Source organism: Spea bombifrons, chromosome 5 (assembly GCF_027358695.1).
Source record: "Spea bombifrons isolate aSpeBom1 chromosome 5, aSpeBom1.2.pri, whole genome shotgun sequence".
Lineage (NCBI taxonomy): Eukaryota > Metazoa > Chordata > Amphibia > Anura > Pelobatidae > Spea > Spea bombifrons.
Window position 1 is genome coordinate 9,589,513 of NC_071091.1, and position 15,857 is coordinate 9,605,369.

The 15,857-nt window shown below is 47.7% G+C and overlaps 1 protein-coding gene across 1 annotated transcript; it reads left to right on the forward strand.

Moving 5' to 3' along the window:
* Positions 1-871: 871 nt before the first annotated feature.
* On the forward strand, positions 872-3,604 carry FZD8 (frizzled class receptor 8). Its single transcript, XM_053467594.1, has one exon. It carries the CDS (start codon positions 872-874, stop codon positions 2,621-2,623), a length of 1,752 nt encoding a protein of 583 aa, XP_053323569.1. The 3' UTR covers positions 2,624-3,604.
* Positions 3,605-15,857: the final 12,253 nt, after the last annotated feature.

The window sequence follows — 15,857 nt, forward strand, 5'->3', positions numbered from 1 at the left end:
TTGACTTGTGATGGTAAGAGGCACCAAATATTAGTTCTGAGGTCTGAGAATGTTTTATTAACAACTTTTAAACTGAATTTTTAATTAAAAAATGTTTTTTTAATAAGTCATATGCACTGAATAATATTAAAACACAAAGTTACCCAAAAAGATTGTATTTTTACTTTCCAAAAAAAAAAAATCTTGCCAATCTGCATTAGGCTGATTGCTTCAAATTCTGTAAATACATCAGGCTAATTATGTGCGAGTCTTAAGAGAAAAAGTACATCCTCGGCACAATCAGGCTGTCCGCGTTCGCATAACAATGGCCGGCTAATAAACATACTGAGACCACCTTTAGAAAAGGTTGATTGCTTCAGGCTTCAGCCCCACCTCCCTCCGGAGGGGGAATTAGTGCATTGGTCAGGGGGCGGGACCTCTGGGCTCCTGGTATAAATATTCATTACCCGAGCTACTGAGCACGAGTCAGGACCCAGTGAGACGGGAGGAGAGCGTGCAGCGCCCGCAGAATCAGGTGCCTTCTTCAGGAGTCTGCTGCCAGGAATAGCAGCTCCAGCTAAATATTGCTGAGGACTGTCATCTGGAGCTGTCACCGGCCTGGATTTATAACCTTCTGCAGACTGGGATTTTTTTTTTCCTTCTTATTTTCTGCTCAGAGAACTTGCTGTGACTCATAAGTTTCTTCCCCAAACTGCTCAGCCTGTGATTTCAACTTACTGGAGTTTAAAGCAAATGCTGCTGGAATACGCTGACTGCTAGAGAGCTGAGAAGAGGACATGAGCCACCAGCCTGGACTGTAACAGGAGGGGGGGTTTAAAGAGTCCTAAAGTGCAGCTTTGTGGCCCTTGAGATTGCTTTTGGACTGTGCAGCATGGAGAGCTGTTACCTGCTGTACCTGCTGCTGGGGGTCGTCTTCAGCAAGGTGCCCCAAACTCGTGGAGCAGCTGCCAAGGAGTTGACCTGCCAGGAGATTACCGTGCCCCTCTGCAAGGGCATCGGCTACAACTACACCTACATGCCTAACCAGTTTAACCACGACACCCAGGATGAGGCTGGCCTGGAGGTCCACCAGTTTTGGCCGTTGGTGGAGATCCATTGCTCCCCAGATCTGAAGTTCTTTCTGTGCAGCATGTACACCCCGATCTGCCTGGAGGACTACAAGAAGCCCCTGCCACCCTGCCGGGGTGTGTGCGAGAGGGCAAGGGCAGGCTGTGCCCCTCTCATGCGTCAGTACGGCTTTGCCTGGCCGGATCGGATGCGATGTGACCGGCTGCCCGTGCACAGCACCTCGGACAACCTCTGCATGGACTACAATCGCACGGAGCAGACCACGGTGGCCCCCAGCCTCCCGGAACCGCCGCAGCGATCGGCCAAGGTGCCGTCCCACCCGCACAACAAAGGCAAGCCGCGAGTCGTTGACAAGCCCCGGACGGCGGCAGGCTGCGAGTCGGGGTGCCAGTGCAGGGCCCCCATGGTGCAGGTGTCTAACGAGAGGCACCCCCTGTACAACCGGGTGAGGACAGGGCAGATCCCAAACTGTGCCATGCCCTGCCACAACCCTTACTTCACCCCCGAGAAGAGGACTTTCACCACGTTCTGGATCGGACTCTGGTCCGTCATCTGCTTCGCTTCTACTTTCGCCACCGTGTCCACCTTCCTGATCGACATGGAGAGGTTCAAGTACCCCGAGCGCCCCATCATCTTCCTCTCCGCCTGCTACATGCTGGTGTCAGCCGGCTACCTGGTGAGGCTGATCGCCGGCCATGAGAAGGTGGCATGCAGCCGGGAGCACGACCTGGAGCATATTCACTATGAGACCACGGGGCCGGCCCTATGCACCCTGGTCTTCCTGCTCATCTACTTCTTTGGCATGGCCAGCTCCATCTGGTGGGTCATCCTGTCCCTGACCTGGTTCCTGGCTGCTGGCATGAAGTGGGGCAATGAAGCCATCGCCAGTTACTCCCAGTACTTCCACCTGGCGGCCTGGCTGGTGCCTAGCATCAAATCCATAGCGGTGCTGGCCCTGAGCTCAGTGGATGGGGACCCTGTGGCTGGTATCTGCTATGTGGGCAACCAGAACCTGGACAACTTGCGGGGCTTTGTGTTGGCCCCTCTGGTCATCTACCTCTTCATAGGCAGCATGTTCCTTCTGGCCGGATTCGTGTCCCTCTTCAGGATCCGCAGTGTCATTAAACAGGGGGGCACCAAGACTGACAAGCTGGAGAAGCTGATGATCCGGATTGGGATATTCAGTGTCCTGTACACTGTCCCTGCCACCATTGTGGTGGCATGCTTCTTCTATGAGCAGCACAACCGCCAGGGGTGGGAGATGGCACATAACTGCAACTCATGTCTCCCAGAGGTGGCAGAGAGCCGCAGACCAGAGTATGCTGTCTTCATGCTCAAGTACTTTATGTGTCTGGTGGTTGGCATCACTTCTGGAGTGTGGATTTGGTCTGGGAAAACTCTAGAATCCTGGAGAGCATTTTGTACTCGGTGCTGTTGGGGGCGCAAAGCTATTGGGGGGTCTATGTACAGTGATGTGAGTACAGGACTGACCTGGAGGTCTGGGACTGGCAGCTCAGTATCTTACCCAAAACAATTGCCCTTGTCTCAGGTCTAGAGACCCCCCAAAAGTAAGGTGGTGGGTGTTGAAGCCTATTGACTGTCCTAACGTTGCCAACATCACCAAATTCTTCACCCTCCCCCACCTTATTTTATTTAGTTTCTTGCTATTAGCATGATAATGAACTCTTAATGGTATCCATTAGCAGGGACTTGAATGACCAGTCTGAACAATGTACCTGATATTGAAGACTCCCTGATTTCTCTCCCATTTATATGCAAGGAGCATTTCTTAAGACGTTAATTTAGCTGGCCAGAGGCTTGGGATTGCCCTCCTGGCTAGCAAGGTTAAACAAATAAGCAATACCATTATTGCTGTGCTGCTGACATGTGGACTCATCTGGACCTCTTAGATTTATACTTGTGTAGGTTTATTTGTTAGTGTTCTCAAACATTTCATGGAAAAAATATGGCTTTGGTGACCCTAAGTGTCTGCCTGTAACACAAAGTTTATGCCTTGTGGCACTTTGGGGGGATCAGAGGAAGTTCTGACTATGGAGGGAACATCAGTAAGCCAAGGAAATGCCTTAAAACAGGGTTGGCACAATCTGCTGTCCTCCAGTTTTTGCTGGATTCCAACTCTCATCAGTTTCAGCCAGAAGGAGTTGCAGTCTAACAATAGCTGGGGCACTGCAGGTTAATCAACCCTGCATTAACCCTATGAGTATCTGGGGGTAAGCAAAATAAGAAAAAAAATAACAAAATAGATGCTTTGCTTACTCCCTGGTACTTGAGGGGTTAAACAATGTCTTAAATCAAAAGTACAAAAAAAATATACATCCCAAATAATATACGGGTTTCTTCCTTAAGGAGGTATTTATATAAATATTTGCTACAACTTGTATACTGTGTAAAATATGTATATAAAAAAGTTATAAATTTATGTACATTTCTTTTTTTGTATAAAATTTAGAGGCTTCTCAAAAAGAGCAAAATATTTGAGTATTCTATTTTGACAATAAAATTACTTTTGATAAATTACATTTTTTTTTGGTTATTTTTCTTGAATGCTATTTACAAAGTAACAGGCAGAAGTAACTGGAAAGTATCCCGAAAAAATGAATTTTAAGGATTTTTTTGGGGGGGAGGGGGGGCAAAGCCAAAAGCACTCACCCATTATTAATGTATCAAATTACTCCCCATTCTGAGCTAATTTAAAGGGTTAACAATGAATACATCATAGTAACCTTTTTCCTACTTGAGCAGATTCAATATGGGTCTTTGTGCAGTGAGGTGGGAGAAAGCTTTGTGTCAAACCCTGGGCTCAAGGATTCGAGATGGTGGCCCCCAAATGCCATGTCAGGGCCTGAAGTTTTTATTATTATTATTATTTTTATTAATATTATTATTATTATACCAGGTAGCCTAGAAATGTAGTTCTTTCTTAACGGAAAATATCAAATGAATTGGGTAATCTGTAGGAACCCAATTATTTTTTATTACAAAAAAACAACTTTTCTGTACACTAGAAGTGATCTATGGTCTATTTCCCAGATTGGTCCCTCTTGTTGATGACCAATTGGCCACCACAGAGAATTAATGTGAGATTTTATATATTTTTTTTTTCTCTTTAGGAAGACTTGTAACAGTTAGTGAGTTCCAAGAGGGAAAGGAACAGGGTACAGTCCTTTTAAGCAGCCTTCAGTGCATTGTTAGCCAAACTGCAGGCAGCAAGACAAGTGAAGGGGGGTTTCAAGAATGAAAACCAAGAATGCCCTACAGGTGGTCTGTTCACATAATCCCCCAATTTGCAGAGTGTTCCTTTGCAAAACAATTTCATTAGGAAAATCCTCCTCTCGGCTCCCTTTTCTCTAATTGAACCAATTGCACAAGCTTTAGGAACCAGGTTTTCTTTAGAAAATGTGGCTGAATTTCCCTGGGCCCTTAATAAAAAAGAAAAGGAACACTAAATGAAGGAGGGTGAGTTTAAAAAAAAAAAAAAAGGTTTTTGCTTCCAACATATATTTTTATTCCTGATGTTTATTCCCTGGCCTTTTAGCCACCATGTTAAAAATAACAGCTACGACGATGTGTGTTAAAGTACATTTATGCCCTGGGGACCCCTATTAGCCTGTCATTCAGGGTCAGAGACTGCATTTAGTCTTCTAATGACATCCGTCATCAGTCATTGGATGATCCTTATCCGCAGAAAACCTGGAATTCTAGTCGAGATTAGGCATAAGAAACCTGAGGTTGTAACTAGACTTGGGCACCAGGGGGCTCTTCGTGTTCGTCTTCGTGCTCGTCTTCGGGGGAAAAAAAATCTTCGTATTCCGCGAATATTCGCCCGTTCCTGTCTTCTCTTCGGGCGAATATTCGCGGACATTCTTCGTGCTCGTTTAATCTTCGTTTTCCTCCTGGTTGCCTAGCAGGGGTTAATACGGGGTTAATAACACATCACAGCAGCAGCAGCTGCCGTGAAGGTACGTGTGTGCAGCTCTATTGGTCGTTTCGGCAGGGGGCTGGTCTGGCATCAACGAGTGAATTGCAGAACTGCAGAATGCACTTCATTCGTTGATGGCAGGCGAGCCCCCTGCCGAAACGACCAATAGAGTTGCACACACATACCGAGGTGTACTGTCCATAGATGTTTAATAAAAGAATAGGGAATATTTTACATTTTTAAATTGATTTTGGACCACTTTACATGCCTAACATTTGCTACCTATTTACAATGGCATACTTTGCAACAACCCAACTTACTTATTGGACAGGACTGGAAAATAGCAGGACTGTCCACCAAAATCTTGGGTGTGTTGGCAGGTATGCTGATGGAAAAATGTTGGACAAGAACTAAAAAATAGCTTAGGGTTAATGTACGGTTATGTTTAAGATTAGTAGCAGTGCACTGGTTTGGTTAAAGATGGATTATGTCTAAATAATAATAATTTAATTTTAATGTTTTTTTTTAAAAAAAAATAGGGGTTTATTTAAATGTATTTTAAAGTTAGATTTATTATTTAGTACTTGATTATATTTATTAAATGTTTATAGTAGCGTTACCTACCGAGCTATACCTACCTATGTGTATTTGCATTTTGCATACCTAGTTTAGCTAAATTAGATGGGACAGGACTGGAAAAAAGCAGGACTGTCCCTGAAAAAGTTGGGTCTGTTGGCAGGTATGTGGATGGAAAAATGTTATAGGGTGAAGTGTGAGTTATAGTGTTAATGTAATGCTATTAGTGAGTGAAGGCCAGGGCAAATAACAAGGAAAAGGTCCTTGTGTTTTGTGCATTGTAAGTGTGTGTGTATGTGTGTTATGTGTGATGTCACTGTGTGTTATATGTGTTATATGTGTTATTGTGTGTGTTATGTTTGGTTGGTTGTGTATCAGAAGGAAAATAATGAAATGGAAAAGGAAATGGGAAAGGCAAATGAGTGGGCAATTGGCGACCCGCTCACCTGTTTCACCCCAGGGCAAAGCACCCAAACACTGTCAGTCTTAGACGTTTGGCAGCAGACTTCCAGAGCTCAGACACAAGGCCCTAGCGTAAGCTGGCCACTCCGGCGGAGGTAGCAGGCGTTGCCACACCGCAAACAGAGGCAGCCAGGGGGGAGAAACTGCCCTTACCATTAGGGACATTTTGGGCATGACTCTAGCCAGGAAGCGAACTGGCAGAGAAGAGATGCTGGCACCACCACCAGCAGCAGCATTGAAAAGGCGAATGAGTGGGCAATTGGCGACCCACTCACCTGTTTCACCCCAGGGCAAAGCACCCAAACACTGTCAGTCTTAGACGTTTGGCAGCAGACTTCCAGAGCTCAGACACAAGGCCCTAGCGTAAGCTGGCCACTCCGGCGGAGGTAGCAGGCGTTGCCACACCGCAGACAGAGGCAGCCAGGGGGGAGAAACTGCCCTTACCATTAGGGACATTTGATTCATGACACTAGCCAGGAAGCGAACTGGCATCGAAGAGACACTGGCACCACCAGCAGCAGCAGCAGCAGCAGAATTGGGAAAGGCGAATGAGTGGGCAATTGGCGACCCACTCACCTGTTTCACCCCAGGGCAAAGCACCCAAACACTGTCAGTCTTAAACGTTTGGCAGCAGACTTCCAGAGCTCAGACACAAGGCCCTAGCGTAAGCTGGCCACTCCGGCGGAGGTAGCAGGCGTTGCCACACCGCAGACAGAGGCAGCCAGGGGGGAGAAACTGCCCTTACCATTAGGGACATTTGATTCATGACACTAGCCAGGAAGCGAACTGGCATCGAAGAGACACTGGCACCACCAGCAGCAGCAGCAGCAGCAGAATTGGGAAAGGCGAATGAGTGGGCAATTGGCGACCCACTCACCTGTTTCACCCCAGGGCAAAGCACCCAAACACTGTCAGTCTTAAACGTTTGGCAGCAGACTTCCAGAGCTCAGACACAAGGCCCTAGCGTAAGCTGGCCACTCCGGCGGAGGTAGCAGGCGTTGCCACACCGCAGACAGAGGCAGCCAGGGGGGAGAAACTGCCCTTACCATTAGGGACATTTGATTCATGACACTAGCCAGGAAGCGAACTGGCATCGAAGAGACACTGGCACCACCAGCAGCAGCAGCAGCAGCAGAATTGGGAAAGGCGAATGAGTGGGCAATTGGCGACCCACTCACCTGTTTCACCCCAGGGCAAAGCACCCAAACACTGTCAGTCTTAAACGTTTGGCAGCAGACTTCCAGAGCTCAGACACAAGGCCCTAGCGTAAGCTGGCCACTCCGGCGGAGGTAGCAGGCGTTGCCACACCGCAGACAGAGGCAGCCAGGGGGGAGAAACTGCCCTTACCATTAGGGACATTTGATTCATGACACTAGCCAGGAAGCGAACTGGCAGAGAAGAGACACTGGCACCACCACCAGCAGCAGAATTGGGAAAGGCGAATGAGTGGGCAATTGGCGACCCACTCACCTGTTTCACCCCAGGGCAAAGCACCCAAACACTGTCAGTCTTAGACGTTTGGCAGCAGACTTCCAGAGCTCAGACACAAGGCCCTAGCGTAAGCTGGCCACTCCGGCGGAGGTAGCAGGCGTTGCCACACCGCAGACAGAGGCAGCCAGGGGGGAGAAACTGCCCTTACAATTAGGGACATTTTGGGCATGACTCTAGCCAGGAAGCGAACTGGCAGAGAAGAGATGCTGGCACCACCACCAGCAGCAGCATTGAAAAGGCGAATGAGTGGGCAATTGGCGACCCACTCACCTGTTTCACCCCAGGGCAAAGCATCCAAACACTGTCAGTCCTTGGCGTTTGGGAGCGGACTTCCAGAGCTCAGACACAAGGCCCTAGCGTAAGCTGGCTACATTGGCGGAGGTAGCAGGCGTTGCCACACCGCAGCAAGTGCAACCAGGGGGGAGAAACTGCCCTTACCATAAGGGACAATTAAGGCATGACACTAGCCAGGAAGCGAACTGGCAGAGAAGAGATGCTGGCACCACCAGCAGCAGCAGCAGCAGCAGCAGCATTGGAAAAGGCAAATGAGTGGGCAATTGGCGACCCACTCACCTGTTTCACCCCAGGGCAAAGCATCCAAACACTGTCAGTCCTTGGCGTTTGGGAGCGGACTTCCAGAGCTCAGACACAAGGCCCTAGCGTAAGCTGGCTACATTGGCGGAGGTAGCAGGCGTTGCCACACCGCAGCAAGTGCAACCAGGGGGGAGAAACTGCCCTTACCATAAGGGACAATTAAGGCATGACACTAGCCAGGAAGCGAACTGGCAGAGAAGAGATGCTGGCACCACCAGCAGCAGCAGCAGCAGCAGCAGCATTGGAAAAGGTAAATAAGTGGGCAATTGGCGACCCACTCACCTGTTTCACCCCAGGGCAAAGCATCCAAACACTGTCAGTCCTTGGCGTTTGGGAGCGGACTTCCAGAGCTCAGACACAAGGCCCTAGCGTAAGCTGGCTACATTGGCGGAGGTAGCAGGCGTTGCCACACCGCAGCAAGTGCAACCAGGGGGGAGAAACTGCCCTTACCATAAGGGACAATTAAGGCATGACACTAGCCACAGCCAGGAAGCGAACTGGCAGAGAAGAGATGCTGGCACCACCAGCAGCAGCAGCAGCAGCAGCAGCAGCAGCAGCAGCATTGGAAAAGGCAAATGAGTGGGCAATTGACGACCCGCTCACCTGTTTCACCCCAGGGCAAAGCATCCAAACACTGTCAGTCCTTGGCGTTTGGGAGCGGACTTCCAGAGCTCAGACACAAGGCCCTAGCGTAAGCTGGCTACATTGGCGGAGGTAGCAGGCGTTGCCACACCGCAGCAAGTGCAACCAGGGGGGAGAAACTACCCTCACCATCAGGGACATTCGAGGCATGACACTAGCCAGGAAGCGAACTGGCATTGAAGAGAGACACTGGCACCACCACCAGCAGCAGCAGAATTGGGAAAGGCGAATGAGTGGGCAATTGACGACCCGCTCACCTGTTTCACCCCAGGGCAAAGCATCCAAAAACTGTCAGTCCTTGGCGTTTGGGAGCGGACTTCCAGAACTCAGACACAAGGCCCTAGCGTAAGCTGGCTACACCGGCGGAGGTAGCAGGCGTTGCCACACCGCAGCAAGTGCAACCAGGGGGGAGAAACTACCCTCACCATCAGGGACATTCGAGGCATGACACTAGCCAGGAAGCGAACTGGCATTGAAGAGAGACACTGGCACCACCACCAGCAGCAGCAGAATTGGGAAAGGCGAATGAGTGGGCAATTGACGACCCGCTCACCTGTTTCACCCCAGGGCAAAGCATCCAAAAACTGTCAGTCCTTGGCGTTTGGGAGCGGACTTCCAGAACTCAGACACAAGGCCCTAGCGTAAGCTGGCTACACCGGCGGAGGTAGCAGGCGTTGCCACACCGCAGCAAGTGCAACCAGGGGGGAGAAACTACCCTCACCATCAGGGACATTCGAGGCATGACACTAGCCAGGAAGCGAACTGGCATTGAAGAGAGACACTGGCACCACCACCAGCAGCAGCAGAATTGGGAAAGGCGAATGAGTGGGCAATTGACGACCCGCTCACCTGTTTCACCCCAGGGCAAAGCATCCAAAAACTGTCAGTCCTTGGCGTTTGGGAGCGGACTTCCAGAACTCAGACACAAGGCCCTAGCGTAAGCTGGCTACACCGGCGGAGGTAGCAGGCGTTGCCACACCGCAGCAAGTGCAACCAGGGGGGAGAAACTACCCTCACCATCAGGGACATTCGAGGCATGACACTAGCCAGGAAGCGAACTGGCATTGAAGAGAGACACTGGCACCACCACCAGCAGCAGCAGAATTGGGAAAGGCAAATGAGTGGGCAATTGACGACCCGCTCACCTGTTTCACCCCAGGGCAAAGCATCCAAGCACTGTCAGTCCTTGGCGTTTGGGAGCAGACCTACAGAACTCAGACACAAGGCCCTAGCGTAAGCTGGCTACACCGGCGGAGGTAGCAGGCGTTGCCACACCGCAGCAAGTGCAACCAGGGGGGAGAAACTACCCTTACCATCAGGGACATTCGAGGCATGACACTAGCCAGGAAGCGAACTGGCATTGAAGAGAGACACTGGCACCACCACCAGCAGCAGCAGAATTGGGAAAGGCGAATGAGTGGGCAATTGACGACCCGCTCACCTGTTTCACCCCAGGGCAAAGCATCCAAGCACTGTCAGTCCTTGGCGTTTGGGAGCAGACCTACAGAACTCAGACACAAGGCCCTAGCATAAGCTAGCTACACCGGCGGAGGTAGCAGGCGTTGCCACACCGCAGCAAGTGCAACCAGGGGGGAGAAACTACCCTTTCCATTAGGGACATCTGAGGCATGATTTCAGCCAGGAAGCGAACTGGCAAAAGATACTGGCACCACCACCAGCAGCAGCGTTGGAAACGGAAAAAGGTGAATGAGTGGGCAATTGACGACCCACTCACCTGTTTCACCCCAGGGCAAAGCATCCAAAGACTGTCAGTCCTAGGCGTTTGGGAGCGGACTTACAGAGCTCAGACACTAGGCCCTAGCGTAAATTGGCTACACCAGCGGAGGTAGCAGGCATTGCCACACCGCAGCAAGTGCAACCAGGGGGAGAAACTACCTTAAACATTAGAGAGAAAAAATTTAACTTTCCAAGCTAAGAGCTGGGTAACCCAATTTGGGCAGATTGAATTTAAGAAAGGCAATCTGCTCCATCAGATGAGGTGCCATGCGTGAGCGCTGTGGACTCAGTATGTTTCCAGTCATAGAAAACACGCGCTCACTTTGAACAGTGGTTGGCGGACATGATAGAAGCTGCTGCGCAACCCATGAGAGTGCAGGCCACACACTCTTCTTTTCATCCCAGTAGCTAAGAGGATCAACATTAGGAGCAGAAGGAACTTCACAGAGGTAAAGTTTGACCATTTCAGCAGCACTACTCTCCTTTCTGCTGCTAGCTCTGTCAGATGGTCCAACTATACTGCCAAGTGCCTCTTCCCAAAACGCAGCTGCTCCACTCAGCTGTGTTGTGCTGCTTGTGGCACTGCTGCTGATGCTGCTGCTAGGGGTAGCAGACCACATCATCTCTTCCTCCTCCTGCACCTCACCCTCCTCGGACAGCATTCCCATTTTACGCTGCCAGTCACGCACCTTGTTGACCAATTGCTCCCGGTAGCTACTGAGAACATTGAATTTCAAAGCTAGCTTTCCCTTAATTCTTGGATCACAAAGGCACGCTAGCATCATTTCGGGACTCTCTTCCATTCGCTTGCGAAGGTGTACTTTTAGCAGATCCTTCAGCTTCCTGACTATGGCTGCTACGTCAGGATGTAGAGTGCCACCTTGAACAGCCTCACGGTTTCCAAGGAACACATCCATCTTGCTGCCTAGATGGGAGAACACTGGGATTACCTGGGCCAGACTGGCAGTGTTTGAGCTTAAATTTTCTGTGGCATCCCTGAATGGTTTAAGGACTGCCACTAGCTGGGCGATCACTGTCCAATCCTCCCTATTCAATGGAGAGGTAATCCCAATATTGTGCTCTGAGGCAAGATTATGGATTGCCCTCTGCTGCTCCAAAATCCTCTCTAGCATGTCTAACGTGGAGTTCCACCGTGTACTGACATCCTGACGTAGGCAGTGTACGGGAAGACCTGACCTCTCTTGCTCTTCCCTCAAAAGTTGGCTAGCCTTAACACTATGGTGAAAGTGCCCAGCGATCTTTCTGCAGCGGGACAGAACTACTGCTGCCACATTAGTTCCTTCTGACATTGCTGCCTTCACTACAAGATGGATGATGTGGGCTGCACAGCGCACACCAACAATATGACCATCTCGCAGCGCTTTCACCATATTGGCACCTCCGTCAGTTACCACAAAACCAACTTCAACATTGGTGCCCGCCTCTGCTCCCACCCAAAGGCTAAACATTTTCCTCATCGCATGCAGAATGTTTTGGGAAGTGTGCTTTTCATCCATCACTTCTGCATGGAGAAGGAAAGATCGGTAGCCTGCTGCAGCAGCTTCCTTAGACACACCGGGCTGCCACCAGTGTGCTGTCAAAGAAAGAAAGGCATGCTGGCCGCTAGGTGCACTCCACAAATCTGTAGTGAAATGAACAGACTGACCAGCAGCCTTGGAAAGCTCCTCTTTCACTGCTGCAACACAGGACCGATACAATGAGGGGACAATGTTCCTGCTGAAAGTGGAACGTGACGGAACTGTATATTGTGGAGCCACAGCCGCCATCAATTGTTTGAAAGGCTCCCCTTCGATCATAGAGAAGGATGCCCCTCCAACAGCAATGAACTGACCAATCAGTCGCGTTACTTTATTGGCCTGCTGTTTGGGCATTGACCTTTTGGATTGGAATGCCACAAATTGTTCCAGGGTGGGCTGGACATGCAGTGCTCCAACCTGCCTTGGTCTCTGGCTGCCAGCACTAGTTGCTGCTGCTGCTGCTGCTGCTATTGGCTCAGAAGAAGAAGCTGTTGGGGTTTTTCCACGGCCACCAGCTATGCTGCCTGCACTAAGTTTTACCTCTGCATCTTTCCCCAATAGCACAGCGTTGTGTTGAGTGCTGAGGTGATGCTTCATGCTAGCACTGGTAAAATGGCCAGACACTTTCCCTCTGCTTATTAGCTTCCCACAATGTTTGCACTTTCCATAGCGCCCTTCTTCAACATTTTCAAAGTGCTCCCAAATTGGGGCGCGCATAGCCTTGGAGTGTGCCTTGGGTGCTGCTCTTACTGCTCGGGGTGGATGAACAGAGGCAGAACTAGTGGTGGTGGGACTGGTGGTAACAGTACTGGCCATAGTGGGACTGCTAATTGCTTTAGATTTGCTAGGTTTTGCTGCTGCTGCTGGTGGTGGTGATGGTGATGATCGTAGCGGAGAAGGTGGAGGCTCAGGGGAAAATTGTGCACTAGTCATTTGGACACTGCTCCCTGAGGAATCTGATTCCTGACCACTCATCTCCTCTACTTCCTCTGGCTCATAGTCTAGCTCTTCATTAGCCAGATCGAATGGAATTCCTGCTAGGCTGGAGCTAAGACTGATATCGTCGTGAGACTCGTGACTAGTAGTAGTGCGAGCAGGAAGAATAGACTCTGCACTTGGCCTCTCAGTCTCAGGCTCCTCTGCTACCTCGCTAGGTGGAGTTCCACTATGTGTAGCCCTCTCTCTAACTGTCTTTACAAAAATTTTGTAAGGACTTGGTGGCTTGCTAGAGGTACTAGGAGGACATGGCGTGGCGGTACCAGTGGGAACAGTAGGCGCAGCACTAGTGGTGGTAGAGGCGGGGGTGGTGGTGGTGGTGGTTTTCCCTACAAAGGAATGAGATCGCTTTGGTGTGGGACCCCTCTGAGTCTTGCTGCTAATTTGGCTCTGCTTGGTACCTTGCATGCTGCTGGTGGATGGGGAAGATGCTGCTTGGGGCAAAAGGCACTTCTTTTTAGTCACTGGGCTGGTACTACTTGTGCTACCCTTTAACTTTGAACGTGCTTCTGGTGCTTTAGGCTTTCCGTAAAAAACCATAGAGCTTGTGGGCCTAGCCGCACTACTACTGCCTGCTTTTGGTGCCTTTCCTTTACTTGATGATCCTTCAAGCAATGCTTCCCCAAATGATAAGCGAGAGCTTGGCCTACTTGGCCGACTAGACTGACGCAAAGGCTGCATCTTAGAGCTGGTGGTGGTGCTGGTGGTGGTGCTGGTGGTGGTGGTGGTGGTGGTGGTAGATGGAGCTTGTCCCTCCTTAGTCCCAAAAGGAGGATCCATTTCAAATTTTGTGTTGTGTGTGTAGTGTAGTGTAGTGTAGTGTAGTGTAGTGTTTAAAAAACTATAAAAAAAAAATAAAAAAATAAAAATAAAAAAAAGGAAAAACGAATTAAAGACAAAAAAATTAGAGGAAGTTCTCTTCAGTGCTACTGCTTAAAAAGTAAAACTATGCACTACTGCACTGTGCTGTGTGCAATCTGCCAAAATCCTAAAGTTATTTAAATTATTAACTCAAGATTAACTATTTAATAACTAGCAGTATTTTATTTTTAATTTGAATTTACACGGGCCTAAGAGCTTAGCCTACTACTATGCTAGCCTAAAGCTATATTTCCTTACTATAAGTCTACCTCTAGGCAGACGCTCTCAAACCCACTAAGCTAAAGTGAGGTTAAATCAGATTCAGTATATGATTTATTAATTAATATTAAGTTATATAATATTAATAGATTAGAACTAATTTACTTATATATTATGTATTATAGATAGAAGAATATAGATTATGAATTAGAATTTAGAATTAGAATTACTTATATTATAGATTATGAATTAGAATATTATTATTTATAATATATTATAGATTAAGATTAAAGAAGATTAGAATTATTTTAGTACTACAGCTAGTAGCTTGAAGCTTTGCTTAGTACAGCTCGTCACAGTCAATTTTTCTTGAAAAGAATTAGAAATAAAATAAAATGTCACAGCAAAACAGTTATCTTCACTGCTTGCTGCACTCACTAGCCCAACAAGTTCACTTCACTGATGGACTGAGGTGAGCAAAACACTAAGGGTACTTTTAATAAAATTGAAATAAAATGTAAAATAAATGAGAAAATCTTTGCAAAACAGTTAACGTCACTGCTTGCTGATCAAAAAAAAACACAGCACTTATGCGGCTGCACTCACTAGCCCAACAAGTTCACTTCACTGATGGACTGAGGTGAGCAAAACAAATGAAATAAAATGAAAGATTAATTAAGAAAAATTGACTTGGTCTCTTACTGTTGCTAAAACAAAGCACAAACTATAGAGCTGCAGCACCAGTACTAATAAGATTAGCTGAACTATACGCTAGTAGTAATTAATTAATATTATTACTTTTATTTATAGCTAATTTAATTAACTATTAAGATAAGAAAGAATTAGAGAATTATTGATATTACTGATTTTAGATTAGACACTAGTAGATGTTCTGAATGTCTACAGTACACTCTACACTAGTATACTATTACTAACTATAACTGACAAATATATATATTTTATAATGAATTCAATTATTAATTATATTAATTAATATTACTGATTTTAAATTAGACACTAGTAGATGAATGTCTACAGTACACTCTACACTAGTATACTATAGTATATATATATATATGACTGACAAATATATATATATATATAATATTATAATGAACTATTAAATTATAGATTCTATTAAATTGTAATTTATAAATTCTATTTAATTTATTTAAGCAGGACAGGCAATAGGCACTAGTGCCAGCCCAGGGCAAGGGCACCCCAGTGCCACTGAGGCACTGGGTGCACTGTCAACTCAACAGCACTTACACTAAAGTTGATGACAAATTAATTTTAAAAAAATTAAATTAATCAAATTATTATTATTAAATTAATTATATTAAGTAGCACTGAAGTGAGGATGAAGTACACTGTGAGAAAGGCTTACCAGTCTCACACAGAACAGAACAATCTCTCTCTGTAACGCTCGGATGCAGCACAGCAGTGTTGCCAAAGCAGTCACAGCGAAAAATGAATGGATCTCTCAGGCAAGCTCTGGTCTTATAAAGGCGCCTTCAGAATTCAAAAAACAGCAGCACAGGCATTGGACGAGACCCTTAGCGTTACGTCACAAGAGTGAGCTGATTGGACAGACGAGGATCAGCTCACTCCTGTTTGAAATTTTGGCGGTTGCGCGGCAAAAACGAAGACGATCACGAAGAATCTTCGATTCTTCGTGATTGTGAGTCTTCGTCTTCGCCTACGGTTTGCCGGCACTGTATTCTGTTCTACGT